At 37.1% G+C, this 16,292-nt stretch overlaps 1 protein-coding gene across 1 annotated transcript; it reads left to right on the top strand.

Annotated features, from left to right (window-relative positions):
* Positions 1–1,670: 1,670 nt before the first annotated feature.
* LOC113222710 (recombining binding protein suppressor of hairless-like) lies at positions 1,671–16,054 on the top strand. Its single transcript, XM_026452334.1, has 3 exons — positions 1,671–1,768; positions 11,262–11,427; positions 15,772–16,054. Exons 1-3 carry the CDS (start codon positions 1,680–1,682, stop codon positions 15,985–15,987), a joined length of 471 nt encoding a protein of 156 aa, XP_026308119.1. The 5' UTR covers positions 1,671–1,679; the 3' UTR covers positions 15,988–16,054.
* Positions 16,055–16,292: the final 238 nt, after the last annotated feature.

Below are 16,292 nucleotides of genomic sequence, written 5' to 3'. Positions count from 1 at the left end.
TTGACTCTGTCATCGTCAGCCTTATTCACTGCCACGGCTCACCTTAGAATCTTGCAAATTTGTTTGAATTCCGGACTGCCACTATTCACTATAAGAACTTGAGCATGACAATCAAAATGGTGTTAGCAGTATATCAGTACTTAACTTTTTGGATTATGAGGATTAAATAAAATAATGGAGTTAAAGTGCTTAGTTCAAGGCCTGGTACATAGGAAACACTCAAGTAACATTAGCTGCTCTTGTTTTACTGTTGTGGCTGCCTTACTCCTTAGCCTGAATGTGCAGTTATCGATGCCTTTGTTCACACTATTTTCAGGCCCTGGAACACCTTATGCTTTCCTCCTCCCACTTCCTGTGTCTACTTCTGTCTCAGGATTAGGGCTTCTAAAAACTTTTCCCAGCTTGTAGTCCTTTACCATCCACCCTTGTCTTTACATAGGCATTCCCTTATTGGTGCTTTTTGTACATATTACTACTTGGATTATTGCATTTCATTACAATTTGGACTTTGAGTTCCTTTGCAGTGGTAGGGATTAGTTCTCAGTCTGTTTATATCCTGGTATTACTGCCCTGCCTCGGAGCTAACAGGTTTTTTCAGTTGGTAAAAATAGATGCTGTTATCTAGGTTATCTCATTTAATCCCCTCAGCCACCCTGTGGTAGGGAGTTGTTACTATCTTCCGGTTCCAGTTAGGGAATCAGAGGCTGGTTGAGGTTAAATGATGTGCCCCAGGCTACTTAGTATGTAAGTGCTGTAAACCTAGAAGTCCTAATATTTAATAACTTATTACTACCCTGTAGCTACCCTCTTATACCTGATATTTGTCTTTATAGTATGAGTAGAATAACATTTAAGTTTGGGCTGTGTAAGACATCTCAAGAATTGGGATTCTGCTTATTCAGAATTGTTATAGTTTCATCTGTGTAGAACTTGCTTTCTTTTTACTATATAATATTGCTTAGCAAAACAATTTAAGATATTGAACTTTGTATCGACCATTTGCTCAATAAATATGTAGAGTTGTTTTTACTTGAAAGAATTAACATTGTATGTTTTTTTAAATTCAGATTTTCACTGATTTCAATTAGCCTTTATTACATTTTATTTATTTAATATCCTTGAGATAATTATGTATTCGTATGTGAACAATAGGCCTTTCTTGGTCCTTATAGCATTGTCATTTTAGGATCATGTAATAATAAATTTGGATGACTTAAGGATTTGTTACAGCTTTTGTATTCAGTGAAAAACGTTGCTTCTGATAGCTGGGGTAGGGAACCTGAGGAGGGGAACTACATTATTAAACTACAAAATTACTGCATTCTATTAACTTTATAATATTTTAAAGCCACATTAGCAGTGTATATGTTGATTCTAGTTATTCTGGAAGGTGTAATTGTGGTTTGAGTTACATCATAAATTCCAAAGAATGCTAGACAGTTTCTTATTTTTAAAGAACAAGGAATAGAATTGAAAATGAGCAGTGTTTAGTATCATTGTATAATCTTCCAGTTTAATTTATGGATTTACTTTGCTTTATTGTTTTTGTTTTTAAGGTTTGCTTATTTAAAAAATATTTATAAGCATTCCTCTCATTACAGAGCATAGTAATGAAGGAAGATTTCATCACGAATTTCACCTCTGTAACAGTAATATTTATATTTGATTTTAGGGAAGCTATGCGAAATTATTTAAAAGAGCGAGGGGATCAAACAGTACTTATTCTTCATGCAAAAGTTGCACAGAAGTCATATGGAAATGAAAAAAGGTAAGATTATTGTTTTTCTGGTGGATAGTTAATTGTAGTTACCACATGAATTTGCCAATTATGTATTAATATATGTGTCAGAGGATGGTTTCTATTACTGGGTTCATTTGCTAGTACAAAATAAAAAATAGGGGATTTGTCTCCTGAAGGGGAGAAACAAAGTGAATTGTAGTATACTGTTAGGAATAGATAACTGGTGCCATGAAGAAAAGTCAGCATGGAGACAGAGGATCTCTCAGCAAGGCAATCTTTACTTTCTGCAGAAAGGGTGCTCCTTGCAGATGGAATAATGGAGAGAGCACACTTAACAAAGGAAAAGCAGACATATTTGTCCCTTATGCATTTGGGTCATCCTTACCTCTGTGTCCTGCATCCGTTGGCTGGAGCTGGACTTCACAGTCTTAAATTGATACCCGATTTACTAATAACATAAAACTTTCCTAAATAGGTAAGTACAGGGGAGAACAAAGAAGAGAGGAAGTTGCTTACAAAAGATTTAAGAAAGCAATAACATTTCCAAATAAGGAAGAGGCATAAAGCTATGAGCTAAGACTTGTCTGGGCCTGCCCAGACATGCCTGAGTAAACCAAAGCGACTAATTGGGGTAAAGTGTAAGAACTAATAGTTGATAGGAGGCTTTAGAGTAAGAAGCTATTATTTCTAGTGTCTATTATTTTATTTTTAAACCAAGACAAGCTTTGAAAGGAACTTTTCTACTTTCTACACATACTCAAGCTAGAAGGAGAATTTAATAAAGGTCATCTTGTTAATAAATCCCTGATCTTAAAAAATCAAATAATCCACAATTTTTCTTTTGGGCCACATAATATTTCCCAAATACTTATGTGATACATTAGGTCATTCACAGCGAAGCTTTCTCTTTGGTGGAAAATGTAGTTTTTTACACAAATGTGACCCCAAAAGTACCATTTTGAAAAGGAAAAGGCTAAATAAGCTCTTGATCCTAAAACTGTCTTGAGCTTAGGTTAATTGAGCTATAGAGTGATTATAAAGAAAACTGCTGGCTCTCTCTCTTGATCCTATTCTTGTTTGGGTTGCTACTAAGAAGAAACAGCAAAACTGGGTTCATACTCTCATACTGGTTGAATGTGGACTCAACAGAAATTACCTATAAAGTAGATTAACCAAAATTAAATTACAACAAGATGATTTTAAAATATTTCTCATGGTATCCTATAAATTTCAGCATTTTTTATGTTTAATTGGGGACTTTCATTGTTTCTTCACTTGATTCCTGGAATTTTCTTGTGAATAGTTTCTTGAGTCTGTCTTTCAAACAGCATTTTTTGGTTAAGCATTTCATGGAAAAAGCCTGCTTATGGAGAAAGATCAAAGGTTTTTAATTGGCTAGAAAGGTACCCAACCAAAGAGAGAAGGAATGAAAACTAAGGTTTTGGGGTTGTTGTGAAAGGAATGAGTAGAATTCTTAGAGATTGTGACATAAAGGAAACCTCAGCTTATGCTTAAGAGAAGGGAAATGTTATATGTATGTGATTAAATTAATTTACATGTTAAAGGAGAATTAGGAAGTCCCTTTTTAGGAAGTTCCTGGAAGCTGACTAGATCTGAGCTGAAAAGAAGGGTAAAGCTTTTTTTTTTTTTTTTTTTTTTTGAGACAGGGTCTCATTCTGTTGCCCTGACTGGAGTGCAGTGGTATGATTTTTGCTTACTGGGCTCAGGTGATCCTCCCACCTCAGCCACCTGAGTAACTGGGACTACAGGCACTCACCACCATGGCCAGCTAATTTTTGTATTTTTTATAGAGACAGGGTTTCACTATGCTGTCCAGGATGATCCCAAACTCCTGGGCTCAAGTGATCCGCCCTCCTCTGCCTCCCAAAGGATTAGAGGCATGAGACACCGTGCTTGGCTAAGAAGGTAAAGCTATTTAATTGGTAGTTTTATCCTCAAAGATGAACAAGTGAAAACAATTTTTAAGATTCATACTGCCGGGTATTGTTATTCAGGCTTACTAAATTTATGATTATTTTATCTTACTTTACTAACACAACTTAAACACTGATTTAGGGTTAAATATGGGAAGAAGTTGATATCTGTAGTTTGGGACATAGCATACCAACTCAAATTAGTGGTCCTTTTTTTCCCCATGAAGTTGATACTAGAAATTCAGTATTTCTTTTTCATTAATGAAATTTAGTGTGTGTTTATAGCAAGTTTTCTGCTTTTTAAGCAAAACAGAAAAAGTCAACACCTGTCATTATGGAAGAAGAATCTAAAAGGCCAGCTGTGCACCTCACAGTGAATCTGAGGTAGAAACAGTTTCATATCGGCTCTGATCATGAGCCAGACATTGTTCTGAAAGTGCTTTATAAATATTTTAAAGTTGTAATCCTCATAATAATTTTGTAAAGTAGTCATGTTATGATCCAAATTCTGTGGGCAAAGAATCTAAAAATCAGAGATTTTAAATGTGTCCAGGTTGACATTAGTTAGGAATCTGTGGAGCTAGGGTTGGAACTCTTGAGGGCCTAATTTTAAATATTTACCCTTTTTACTACCCTAATTGCCATACCATTTCATTTGCGTTTGAGTGTTGTGTTATCTAGAGCAGGGACTAAGGAGAAAAAGGTCCTTTGAGTACTTAAACTTTGTAAACTTAACTTTGCCTAGGACTAACTCTTTTACCATTACCTGGGTGAGACTGGACTAGCTCTAATTGAATTGTGAATAGATGCATGTTTATCATATAGCTTCAGACTTGGGCAAGCTGCTTTTCTTTTCTCTGGATTTTTGAAGATGCATTTTAGTACAATTGAATTCACTTATTCTTTATTTCTGATTGGCTATTTGGCTATTATGTGCCAGGTTTTATGCAAAAAGACCTTTACTAGGAGTTTTAAAAGTCACTATGTCATTTAATACCGGGATGTATAACTGAGGCCCAATGAAGATAACAAAAGGGGAAGAGCTATTTAGAAAATATGTTAAAATCCAGATAAGGTTCCTGTTTGTTAGTTACTGTTAAAAAATACGGCCGGGTGCGGTGGCTCACGCCTGTAATCCCAGCACTCTGGGAGGCTAAGGTGAGAGGATCACCTGAGGTTAGGAGTTCAAGACCAGCCTGGCCAACTTGGTGAAACCCCATCTCTACTAAAAATACAAACATTAGCCAGGTGTGGTGGCAGGCACCTGTAATCCTAGCTACTGTGGAGGCTGAGGCAGGAGAATCGCTTGAACCTAGGAGGTGGAGGTTGCACTGATCCGAGATAGTGCCACTGCACTCCAGCCTGGGTGGCAGAGTGAGACTCTGTCTCAAAACAAACAAACAAACATGCATATAGAGCTGTAGTGGTTTATCGAGTTAAAATGGAAAACTTAACCTTATCTTTTATTGTAGTAGCTTTTATTTTTTTTCTTCTTTTTTTTTTTTTTTTTTTTTTTGAGATGGAGTCTCACCTTGTTGCCCAGACTGGAGTACAATGGCACAATCTTGGCTCACTGCAACCTCTGCCTCCCAGGTTCAAACGATCCTCCTGCCTCAGCCTCCTGAGTAGCTGGGATTGCAGGCACCCACCACCATGCACAGCTACTTTTTGTATTTTTTTTTTTTTTTTTTTTTTGAGACGGAGTCTTGCTCTGTTGCCCGGGCTGGAGTGCAGTGGCTGGATCTTAGCTCACTGCAAGCTCCGCCTCCCGGGTTTATGCCATTCTCCTGCGTCAGCCTCCCGAGTAGCTGGGACTACAGGCGCCCGCCACCTCGCCCGGCTAGATTTTTGGTATTTTTTAGTAGAGACGGGTTTTCACTGTGTTAGCCAGGATGATCTCGATCTCCTGACCTTGTGATCCGCCCGTCTTGGCCTCCCAAAGTGCTGGGATTACAGGCTTGAGCCACCGCGCCCGGCTACTTTTTGTATTTTTAGTAGAGATGGGCTTTTACCATGTTGACCAGGCTGGTCTCGAACTCTTGACCTTGTGATCTGCCCGCCTCTGCCTCCCAAAGTACTGGGATTACAGGCGTGAGCCACCACGCCCGTCCTGTTTTCAATTTCTCTGTATTGTTTGGGCATGGCCTAGTTGGTCTAAAACCCCAGTCAAAAGAAAGCTTGAACAATCTAAACTTTGAAGTCCTCTAAAAAAATGAATAAAAATGATGAAAAGGCCAGAGTACCACTTTCCTATATTTTTACTGATTTGTATTGTTAAAAATTTCAAAGTAGACATGCATTACTTTATAATAAAGGGGAAACCCATTAAATTTACTTGATTTTTTAAAAAACAGGTGTTAGTATCAAGGGACTGCTAATGCTAGTCTAGCCCTCTGGATGTCTAGCAAACTCCCCTGGATTCAGAAAAGAGTTCTGGGCTCTTAGTTGGTGGTGGAGTGCATAGTGGGAAGAGGAAGATCTGCCTTCTTTCTTGCTGATCCAGGTTCAGGCCTTTTTGAAGAGTTGCAAAGGCACAAGGCGTGAGGTAACCTGAGGGCATGATCACAGTCCTCTTGGCTGTGTCTTTTTGGCATACAAAATAACTCCAGTTTTTTTGTGAAAAAAAATAACTCCATCATTTTAAGTGATGCTTAAAAATATTTGGTTAGGAAATTTTATCCCCAAATTTTAAATTGTTCTTAATGTTAAATATGGTGCCTAATAACTAATATTTATTTGCATGGCACATCTAGTACCCCATTTATATTAGTGATGAGTTTCTCATTAAGTAAGGTCTTAGGTTAAAAAATAAACTTTTTAAAAGATTATTTTATCTAGAGGAAATGTTAATATGTCATTTGACATATTAACATTCAGCTTTCTTGAAGGCAGTAATTAAGCAGCAGTATGATGCTGTTGAAACAATTAACAGTAAAGCCATTTAGACTGATTCTGAAGTCATATTGAGATTTGTGTTAATTGGCCAATTGTGGTATGCAAAAAGTTCCTAAATACGGTCCTTGTGAACTGAATAATCATCAAAGGTTAGTAATGATTCTGCAAGGGTAGCAAGATAATGCAAATGTCGTGAGTTTGGATTCTGTTTAACCGAATTTATATATTGGGATGGATAAAAAGCCTTTGAATCTGTAAGGCAGTTTTCAGACATCATCTCAAGATTTGAGGAAATAGGTGTTGAAACAGTCTCTGAAAATAAAGACAACTATGACAGGAATAAAATTTTAAATGTGTGCATATCGCCACCAAGTGGCAGAGAAAGTATTGTTTGTCATAGTTGATAGAGCTGCTGGGAAAGATGAGAAAATAGAGGCAACGTGTTGTATAGGATATCTTTTTGTAGCAGCAGTTAAACTCTAGGCTAACCACTTACTGGTCAGACTTTTCACTGAGTGTTTGATACATATTGACCAACTGCCCAAATTTTAAAAAAATCGTCAGTTTCACACACCTGGCCTAAAATACACCACGTAAGATATATTTTAGGCCAGGTGCAGTGGCTTGTGCCTGTAATCCCAACACTTTTAGAGACCAAGACAGGAGAATCCCTTGAGACCAGGAGTTCAAGACCAACCTGGGCAACATAGTGAAAGTCTGACTGTATCTTTAAAATTAAATAAATAAGTAAATAAATAAATAAATAAAATAAAGATGTATTTGAGTTTTCTTCTGTTAATTTGGTGGCCTTTTATTTTTACCCCATTCTCTTTGGTTTCTTTTGCTTGTATTCTTGCCCTTTTTTTGTATATATGCTGACTTTTATTCAATCACTGTATTGTTACTGAAGTCTGGGCAACAACTTGATTTGTTTGCCTTATTTTAGGGGATGATGATATTGGGATGTTTAAGTTATGATTTTATCAGCAATATAGAAATAATTTCAATGTTTAGATTATATTGGATTTGCTACTTTCTTCCATCATGGCTGTTTAAAATAATTTAGACTTGAGTGTTTTTTTTTTTTTTTTTTTAAGACTCAGAGACTATTGAAAACTCTTCATTTTTCTTATATTTATTACATGATTGGAAAGCACTTTCAAGATAGACCCTTGGTCATTGTTTTGAATAGAGAATTTTTTATCAACCTGATTTTTACCGTTTCATGCATTTTGTCACAGTACTTTTGAGAAAACTAGCACTACTCATTCTTTTATCATTTTAGCTCTCTTTATATTTTTCAAATGTGAAATTAAGAAGTACCATTTATGATAACTCATTGTGATTTGACTACTGTATTTGGCATACAGGTTGTGCATTCCCAATCGAAAAATTCGAAGTGCTCCAAAATCTGAAAACCCTGAGTGCCAACATAACCCTGTAAGAGTCTTCCTCTGTCATCTAGGCTGGAATACAGTGGCACTATCTTGGCTCGCTGCAACCCCTACCTACCGGGTTCAAGCAATTCTCGTGCCTCCGCCTCCTGAGTAACTAGGACTACAGGCATGCACTACCATGCCTGGCTAATTTTTGTATTTTTAGTAGAGACAGTGTTTTGCCATGTTGGCCAGTCTGGTCTTGAACTCCTGGCCTCAAGTGATCCTCCCGCCTTGGCCTCCCAAAGTGCTGGAATTACAGGCATGAGTCACTGCACCCAGCCTGGAGCATTTTAGATTTGGGATGTTCAACCGCTAAGAATAAATGCAAACAATCCAAGATCTGGAAAAAAAAAAAAATTCAAAACACTATTGGTCCCAAGCATTTTAGATAAGCAATACACAACCTGTACTAAAACACAGCTCTTTGAGTTTTATAGCTGATACACCAGTTTACTAAGGAGTCCTAACATCAGTGTTCAATAAAAAACTAACAGGAGTTGTGTTTCCAAAACTGATGCCTTCTCAACCTCCTGAGAGTGTGCCAGCCTAGGTATTTGACTCTGTGCCATAGTAAGCATTGAGTAACTCCCAGCATTAGAAGCCAGAAAGCTCCCCTTTGTAGACTTGAACTGAACCCACTCCAAAACTAGCCCAGTTAATCCAGGCTTCCCTCCAAACTTAGAGTGACCTGGAACTGGGCCCACTACCTTGGCTGTGACCTTTATATCCTTGGCCTCAGTGTAAGTATACGGGCATGAAAACTGCTCTTTTCTATTGGATTAGATAAATGTGAGAGGACTACAGAGACTTCCCTCCTCACTCAGTTAAATCCTTAGGGCCTCCTTGGTCTACTTGTCCACTACCTCTGGCTTCGCTGCCTGTTAATCCCCCTTCTGCTCTCCGCTCCAGCCACTCTGGTCTGTTGGTTGTTTCCCCACTCTTGGTCACAGTCCTTCGTACCTCAGAGCCTTTGCACTGGCTCTTTCCTCTGTGGAAATGCTCTTGCCCCAGGTGTCCGCATGGCTTTAGGTCATGACTCAAAGTCACCTTCTTAAGGAAACTTTTCCTGGCCACCTTGGGCTGTCCCCATTTCAAGTACCCCTTGCCTGCTTTATTTTTTTCTCCCCAGCTAATGGAGTACACCAGCTAATGGAGTACATGTGCATGTTATTTCACTCATTTATCTGTTTTTATTATCTCTCTCCTATTAGAGTGTAAGTTCCATGAGAACAGGAATTTTGTTTCATTTTTTTGGTTATTTTTACTGCTATATCCCCAGTATCTGTTACACACTCAGGATATAATAAATAATTTGGAGAATTAATGAATGTTAAATAAACCCAGCTTACTTCTTGTAAGTCGTATGTAAATTGCCTCTAAAGTAGTCTGGTTAGGGTTGAACAAAAAGTAGGTTCTATTAATATATTTTGAGTCAATTCAGTATAGATAATATTGTAGAGGCTGAGGGGGAAGCAAATAAGAAGTAGATATTACCACCTTCAAGAAGACCTAAGCACCAAATCCAGCCTGCTGGTGTCTGCATGTGTGTGCATATATGCACATAAAGTTTTTTTCTTTTAGTCTGCACATTGTTGGCCTACAGAGTGTTAATAAGTGTAAATTAGTTGCCAAATTTAAAAAAACTATTTCGTATAAAATTTGATTTCAGGCATCTATTGAACAGTTGGAGGACGGGACCAACACTAGACTTGCATGCCCATAGTTCAGCCACGTGAGTGTGAGTGGATATATACACAGCAGTGGCTGATTATCATTGCATTTAAGATCTGGGTTTTCTTATACTAGGATTAAGAAAAGTAAAAAATTTTCTGTACTAATAACAGTACAAAAAGTGAGAATGACAATGGAGGCTGTGTGTTTCAAGAAAGAAGGGAAGGAAACTACTTCTTTGGGAAACTAAAGGATATTCCTAATTTTTTTTTTTTTTTTAAGACAGTCTCACTCACCCAGGCTGGAGTGCAGGTGCACTATGACAGCTCACCGCAGCCTTGAGCTCCCAGGCTCAGGTAGTCCTCCCACCTTAGCCACTGGAGTAGCTGGGACTATAGGTGCCTGCCACCATGCCCACTAATTTTTGTATTTTTTATAGACACGAGGTTTAGCCATGTTGCCCAGGCTGGTCTCAAACTCCTGGGCTCAAGCAATCCACCTGCCTCTGCCTCCCAAAATGTTAAGATTACAGGCATGAGCCACTGCGCCCAGCCTGGATATTCCTGTTTATTATATATACACCGTTCACCCATTTATATGACTTATGTGGCTACTATAGTTAATTTGAGTTTTCAGGCCCTCTAAAGAGATATGGCATAGATGTTTTAAAGTATGTACAAGTCAGCATTATAATTGAGCAAAGCTGAATTTATACCCTATATAAGGACTGGATTGATGGTCTGAACTATGTAAAATATGAGCCTTGCGCTAGGCTTTGCAATAGATAATATTTTTAATTGCTAAAGAAAAGATTATAAGAAAGTCATTCTCAGAAGAACTTGTAAGGGTGGTTTTTGACAACTAGCAAAACAAACCTGTGGTATTCTGTGAGTTGAAAGAATATAGTATATTGTTCTTTGAGCATGAAATATTTCTCAGATATCTACAGTGCACCAGGTGTTCCATGTATATATAAAATTCAAAGATATGCAAAACACAACACTGCGCATAATCAGGAGATCCATTTACTTTTGACTCTTTTGCTTTTATTAATATTTTGGGTATTTCTACTATGGACAATACTTGATAATAAAATTTTCTAGGTTAATTTATCCCATTAAGTTAATTTACCACATTAAGTTAAATGCAGTATCCATAACAATAATGTCACTCATTAATGATTGTGTCATTTTGAATAGGCCTTAATTAGTAATTACAGATTTTGTGGTGGTTTATCATGTTTTGTAATATGTTAGAGTGCACTGAATTTGCTGAACTCCAGTAGTTTAGAACTCTGAGCCATGTGAAAATACAAAGAGAAGTTCTGTACTCTAAAAAGTATTTAATCTAACTGTACGCATAGCTCCAATATTTTACCTGAACAGATTTAGTTATTGTGGAAGTCCCGATTTCTGTCTTGTGGGCATGATTATTTGCATTACAAAAGGCTTCACCAAAATTTTTCTTTGGGAAATAGGTGCATTTCAATATGATTTTGTATTCATAATGTTCAAGAAAAGGAAATGCTTTCTTGAATCTAATTGATTTGAGCTTTTTTTTTTCCCCCCCATAATTCTTCAGGTTTTTTTGCCCTCCTCCTTGTGTGTATCTTATGGGCAGTGGATGGAAGAAAAAAAAAGAACAAATGGAACGTGATGGTTGTTCTGAACAAGAGTCTCAACCGTGTGCATTTATTGGGATCGGAAATAGTGACCAAGAAATGCAGCAGCTAAACTTGGAAGGAAAGGTAAATGAAGACTGCTAGTTCACCAGAAAGGGGCACCATGGTACCAGAATGTAGTTTTCGTATTCATTCTTGTGGTGGAGATTTTTTTCTTTAATAACTGTTGGTAACAATTTCTGGAATATATAAACTAGGACCAAAAAATATGCCTCTCAGATCGCTTTGGTCTAGTCATTCAGGAAGCTTATGCTGCTGACATAGGAAGATGGCATGCAGTAAGCTTCCCCAGCTTGCAAGCAGTTTTAGCAAATCAGATTTCTGTTGGAAGCCAGTAATAAATTTAGGAGGCTGATTGCTCATCTTCTGTTTGACAGAGGTTTGATACTCAAATCTCAACAAAAATACATTGTTCAGTAATGTTTTACTCTGCTGTTTTAATCTTAGTTTTATACTAGACATGATGATATATACATTGTGGAAAGCATTTATCTGGGTTATAAAGATCATAAATGTTTACTTGACATCAGAGATACTATAGACAAGAACAGCCACAGTTGGTTATACTCAAATTTTAGTGCATAGCAGGGGTTGTTTAATTAATTTTCTAGAGAAAACAATTTATCAACTAGTTTTACTAATTGTATGAATTTAGAAAGCAGTCAATCTAGATCTTTTTTTTTTTCTTTCCCTGGACGGGATTTTTACTCTGTCACCCAGGTTGAAATGCAATGGTGCAATCTTGGCTGACTGCAGCCTCCACCTCTCAAGTAGTAGGACCGCAGGTGTGCGTCACCATGTCCAGCTAACTTTTTTGTATTTTTTTGTAGAGACAGGGTTTCGCCATGTTAGCTAGGCTGGTCTTGAACTCCTGAGCTCAAGCAATCTACCCACCTCAGCTTCCCAAAGTGCTGGGATTATGGGTGTGTGCCACCGTGTCCAGCCAATCTATACTTTTAGTATTGAAAGATAGTTTTTTATTCACTTGGGATTTAGCTATGATTTTATTTTTGCTTGCTACTATACTTTGGAAAATGGTTAGTTCTGATCTCAATGACTAAACGTCTTCTAAAATAGTGCATAAACAGCTGTTTCATTCGATGCATCTTTGTTGAATATTTTAGTGTTTGCTGTGTTGTAGTTGGCACTAGAGATATGGGTTAGGAGTGGTGTTGATGGAGGTGAGCTAGGGGATATGTGCTCTCAAATTCAATTTTAGTGATTTTACAGATAGTACTACAGGTCTTAATATCAACCTCCTTCAAATTTAGCTATTTGTATGTCATTATATCTTTATAATTTTTGTAAGAAGGTTTGTTGACTATTTTAGATTAGATTTGGGATACTTATTACAATAAAGGTTGTTTCCTCTTAAACCAGTCAAACTATTTCTAAATTATGACCCCTGAGCTAAAGTAACGAATATATTTAAGTGGTGGGTCGATCTAATAGATCTTCATCTTGTCTCATCTGTTTTCTTGTTGCCTAGGAAATCTCAGAGTTATATGCCTCCAGGCTTCACATGTAGACATTCAGTACTATGAATGAGTGGATCAGATAGGTAGTGAGAAGCCAGAGATTCTAGCTACCTGTGTATATAACTTTAATCCTACTTCATAGCTCATTTTAACCAGTTCCAGCTTCCAGTAATTTTAAGTGAGGTAATACCAAATAAACCAAGCAATAGTATCACTGCTTGTCTTTCGCAAGTATCACTTTGCAGCATTAGACTTGGTATTTCTTCTTCCTTTCAGGGAAATGTCTTTATTGCCTAAAGATCTTGTTTTCAAAGAGTATTTCTAGAGAGATGATTATATACCATTTTCTCTTCTAGAATTCCATTAGCTAATTTAACCTTTTAGAATAGCAAGGCAAATGTAATTTTAGTTTTATTTGCTTATTTTCTGTGAGTTAGTGACTTTTTCCTTTTTTTCTTTTTTTTTGAGACGGAGTCTCACTCTGCCGCTCAGGCTGGAGTGCAGTGGCCAGATCTCAGCTCACTACAAGCTCCGCCTCCCGGGTTTGCACCATTCTCCTGCCTCAGCCTCCCAAGTAGCTGGGACTACAGGCGTCCGCCACATCGCCCGGCTAGTTTTTGTATTTTTTAGTAGAGACGGGGTTTCACCGTGTTAGCCAGGATGGTCTCGATCTCCTGACCTTGTGATCCGCCCATCTCGGCCTCCCAAAGTGCTGGGATTACAGGCCTGATTCCTTTTTTTCTTAATGGAATTTGAGTAGTTTGTGGTCAGTGGCCTTATAGTTTTTTAAAAATAGTTCCCATAAAATTATCTTGGTTATGATTTTTGTGGATTCAAACTACTCATTGTAATTAGGGATATATTTCCTTTCTTTCCAAGGAGATATATGTGTGTTTGTTTTTTCTGAACAAAATGCAGTTCTTTTTGTGTAGGTTTTACGATCTAACCTTCTTGGTTCTTTTTTTCCTTTCTTGTTTGCCAGTATGTGTTATTTATGCTGGATTTCAGTATTTTCTCTTTCTCAAATGGATCTTACCTTTTAATTTTAACACTCAAAATTAAGCGATCTCAACAGTTTTAAGCTTTCCCATTAGAATGTAATTACCTTCATTTAGATATACATTTCATTTTTGCTTCCCATGACTGTCTGCTTTAGTACATTGATACCGATTTTCACAGACCTCACCTTATGTTGCAGAAGAATTTCATTGTTAAGCTTAATTTGACCTTCATTGCTGTCATTTTTAAGAGTATGGCAGACCTGTGGGCATAGAGGCTCACAGATGCCATCTCTGAGTGTGTTGGAGTTCTTGGGTGCAAGGAGTGATGTGACTGCAAAGTACTGTTGTTTTCTTGTTTCTTTATTTTTATTCATTTTGAGACAGGGTGCCGCCCTGTCGCCCAGGCTGGAGTGCAGTGGTGGGATCACGGCTCATTACAACCTCTGCCTCCTGGGCTCAAGTGACCCTCCCACCTCAGCCTCCTGAGTAGCTGGGACTACAGGCATGCACCACCATGCCTGGATAATTTTTGTGTTTTTTGTAGAGATGGGTTTCACCATGTTGCTCAGGCTGGTCTCAAATTTCTGGACTTAAGCAGTCTGCCCACCTCGGCCTCCCAAAGTGCTGGGATTACAGGCATGAGCCACCAGCCTGGCCTGTTTTTATTTTTCTTATTACTGTGATTAGCTTTATCTTATTTTTGCCTTCTACAGAGCAAAACCTCTCAAAGCTTTTACGGAACTTTTGATTTTTAAAAACTTAATTGAATGTGTAATGTTCAAGATAGCACCTAAATTTTCTTATATAGCTTTGCTATGAGAAGTACAATAAACGATTGCAGTAGTTTTGTCTGCTACCAAGGCTGTCTGTGAGTAAAATTTTAAAAATAAAAACCTAGAAGTCATTAACTGTTTCCTGAGTAGCATTTGCTCTGCTTTTTAAAAGGAAGATACAGAAGAGATAGTTGAAAAAACTTGTTTAGCCTAATTTTAAAGTGGAATGCTGATCTTTAAAAAAATATAATTCAGATACTTTAGATATTTATACTGTGTTTCAGCATTATTTATCTTATCTGGAAAAGGACAATAGTTTAGATCCCTCTCTGATTCACAGGGATCAAGAGAATAGGAAAGATTTTAGAATTGTCATATATAATATAAGCAGTAGCATTTTGAAGTGTCTTTGCTCTTTGTCAAGTGCTGTATCTCTTAATCTTTTCAGTTATCAGAATTTAAATTCTGGTAAACTGACATAATGCCTTGAGCATTTTCTCTAGTACCTTTAAATTCAGTTCTTTTAGTGATACATATGAATCGCCCTTTTGTGCAGTTAACCATTTTAAAAATAGTTCTTTAAGGTAATGCTTATATAATCTCTTTCTGGTTAAGACATTTTATAATCATCCAGTTTGTCTTGCGTTGTTTTCCTCAAACTTACAAGTGACTACTCTAGTGTTCAGCTATGTAAAGAAAAACATTCTATGCACTATTTTGAGAAGAACTACTGCTAAAATCTTTTACATAATTTGTTGAATTTTGATGGCTTTATTTTTTTTTGAAGATAGTCATTGATTTTATTAACTGTAAAAATTATTTTAAAAGTTACTGCTGTAACATTGAGGGATAATTCCATGACACAGTTGTAGAGCTGTGTAAAACAAGAAAATACTGTTTTTTTAAATGGTCTTTTTTAAAAGAGGATACCATAGATGACAATGTTTGTGTTTTGTAGACTTTATAAGGAAGATTTTGTACTTTTCAGAAATCCATTTCAGTAATTTTTACAGTTGATAATTTTTGTAGTTGGTTTTATCAGCTATGCATTGGAATTGTTTTTCTTATTATTACTTAAACTATGACGATTCTGAGTTGTAGGTACTACATAAACAAACAAGGTTTTGCTGCTATTAAAACTTTACTTTTCTTTCACAGAACTATTGCACAGCCAAAACATTGTACATATCTGATTCAGACAAGCGAAAGCACTTCATGTTGTCTGTGAAGATGTTCTATGGCAACAGTGATGACATTGGTGTGTTCCTCAGCAAGCGGATAAAAGTCATCTCCAAACCTTCCAAAAAGAAGCAGTCATTGAAAAATGCTGACTGTATGTATGCTTTTCTTATTTGTCCCCAATTCCTACCGTGAATTAATAAGACAGACTCTTTGTTAAATTAAAAATGGCCTTTTCAATAGCCAATTCATTCTTTACTAATATTTTTGTGGCCCTGTTTATTGTCTTTCTTTTTTTAATCGTAAATCGACAGTCTGTGGTCTAATGAAGCAGTTCTTAACCAGAGTTGGTTCCTTAGTGCTCCCAGGGACATTTTGGGGAAATGGGAGGTTTTCTCCTTCTGTTGTTATGGTGACTAGAGGGGGTGATGTTGTTGGCTTTGGGTATCTTGAGCCTATGATGCTGAATTAAATGTCCTGCAGTGTCCAAGGTAGTTCTG

This window comes from Piliocolobus tephrosceles, unplaced genomic scaffold (genome assembly GCF_002776525.5).
Source record: "Piliocolobus tephrosceles isolate RC106 unplaced genomic scaffold, ASM277652v3 unscaffolded_33839, whole genome shotgun sequence".
In the NCBI taxonomy this organism is placed as follows: Eukaryota; Metazoa; Chordata; class Mammalia; order Primates; family Cercopithecidae; genus Piliocolobus; species Piliocolobus tephrosceles.
This window is presented reverse-complemented; position numbering and strand designations above follow the sequence as displayed.

Excerpts from the sequence above, each read along its gene's own strand:
- LOC113222710 (XM_026452334.1), top strand. The coding sequence starts at position 1,680 with ATGCGAAATTATTTAAAAGAGCGAGGGGATCAAACAGTACTTATTCTT. Across the intron at positions 1,769-11,261 it reads TCATATGGAAATGAAAAAAG|GTTTTTTTGCCCTCCTCCTT; the intron begins GTAAGATTATTG and ends ATAATTCTTCAG. Across the intron at positions 11,428-15,771 it reads AGCTAAACTTGGAAGGAAAG|AACTATTGCACAGCCAAAAC; the intron begins GTAAATGAAGAC and ends TTTCTTTCACAG.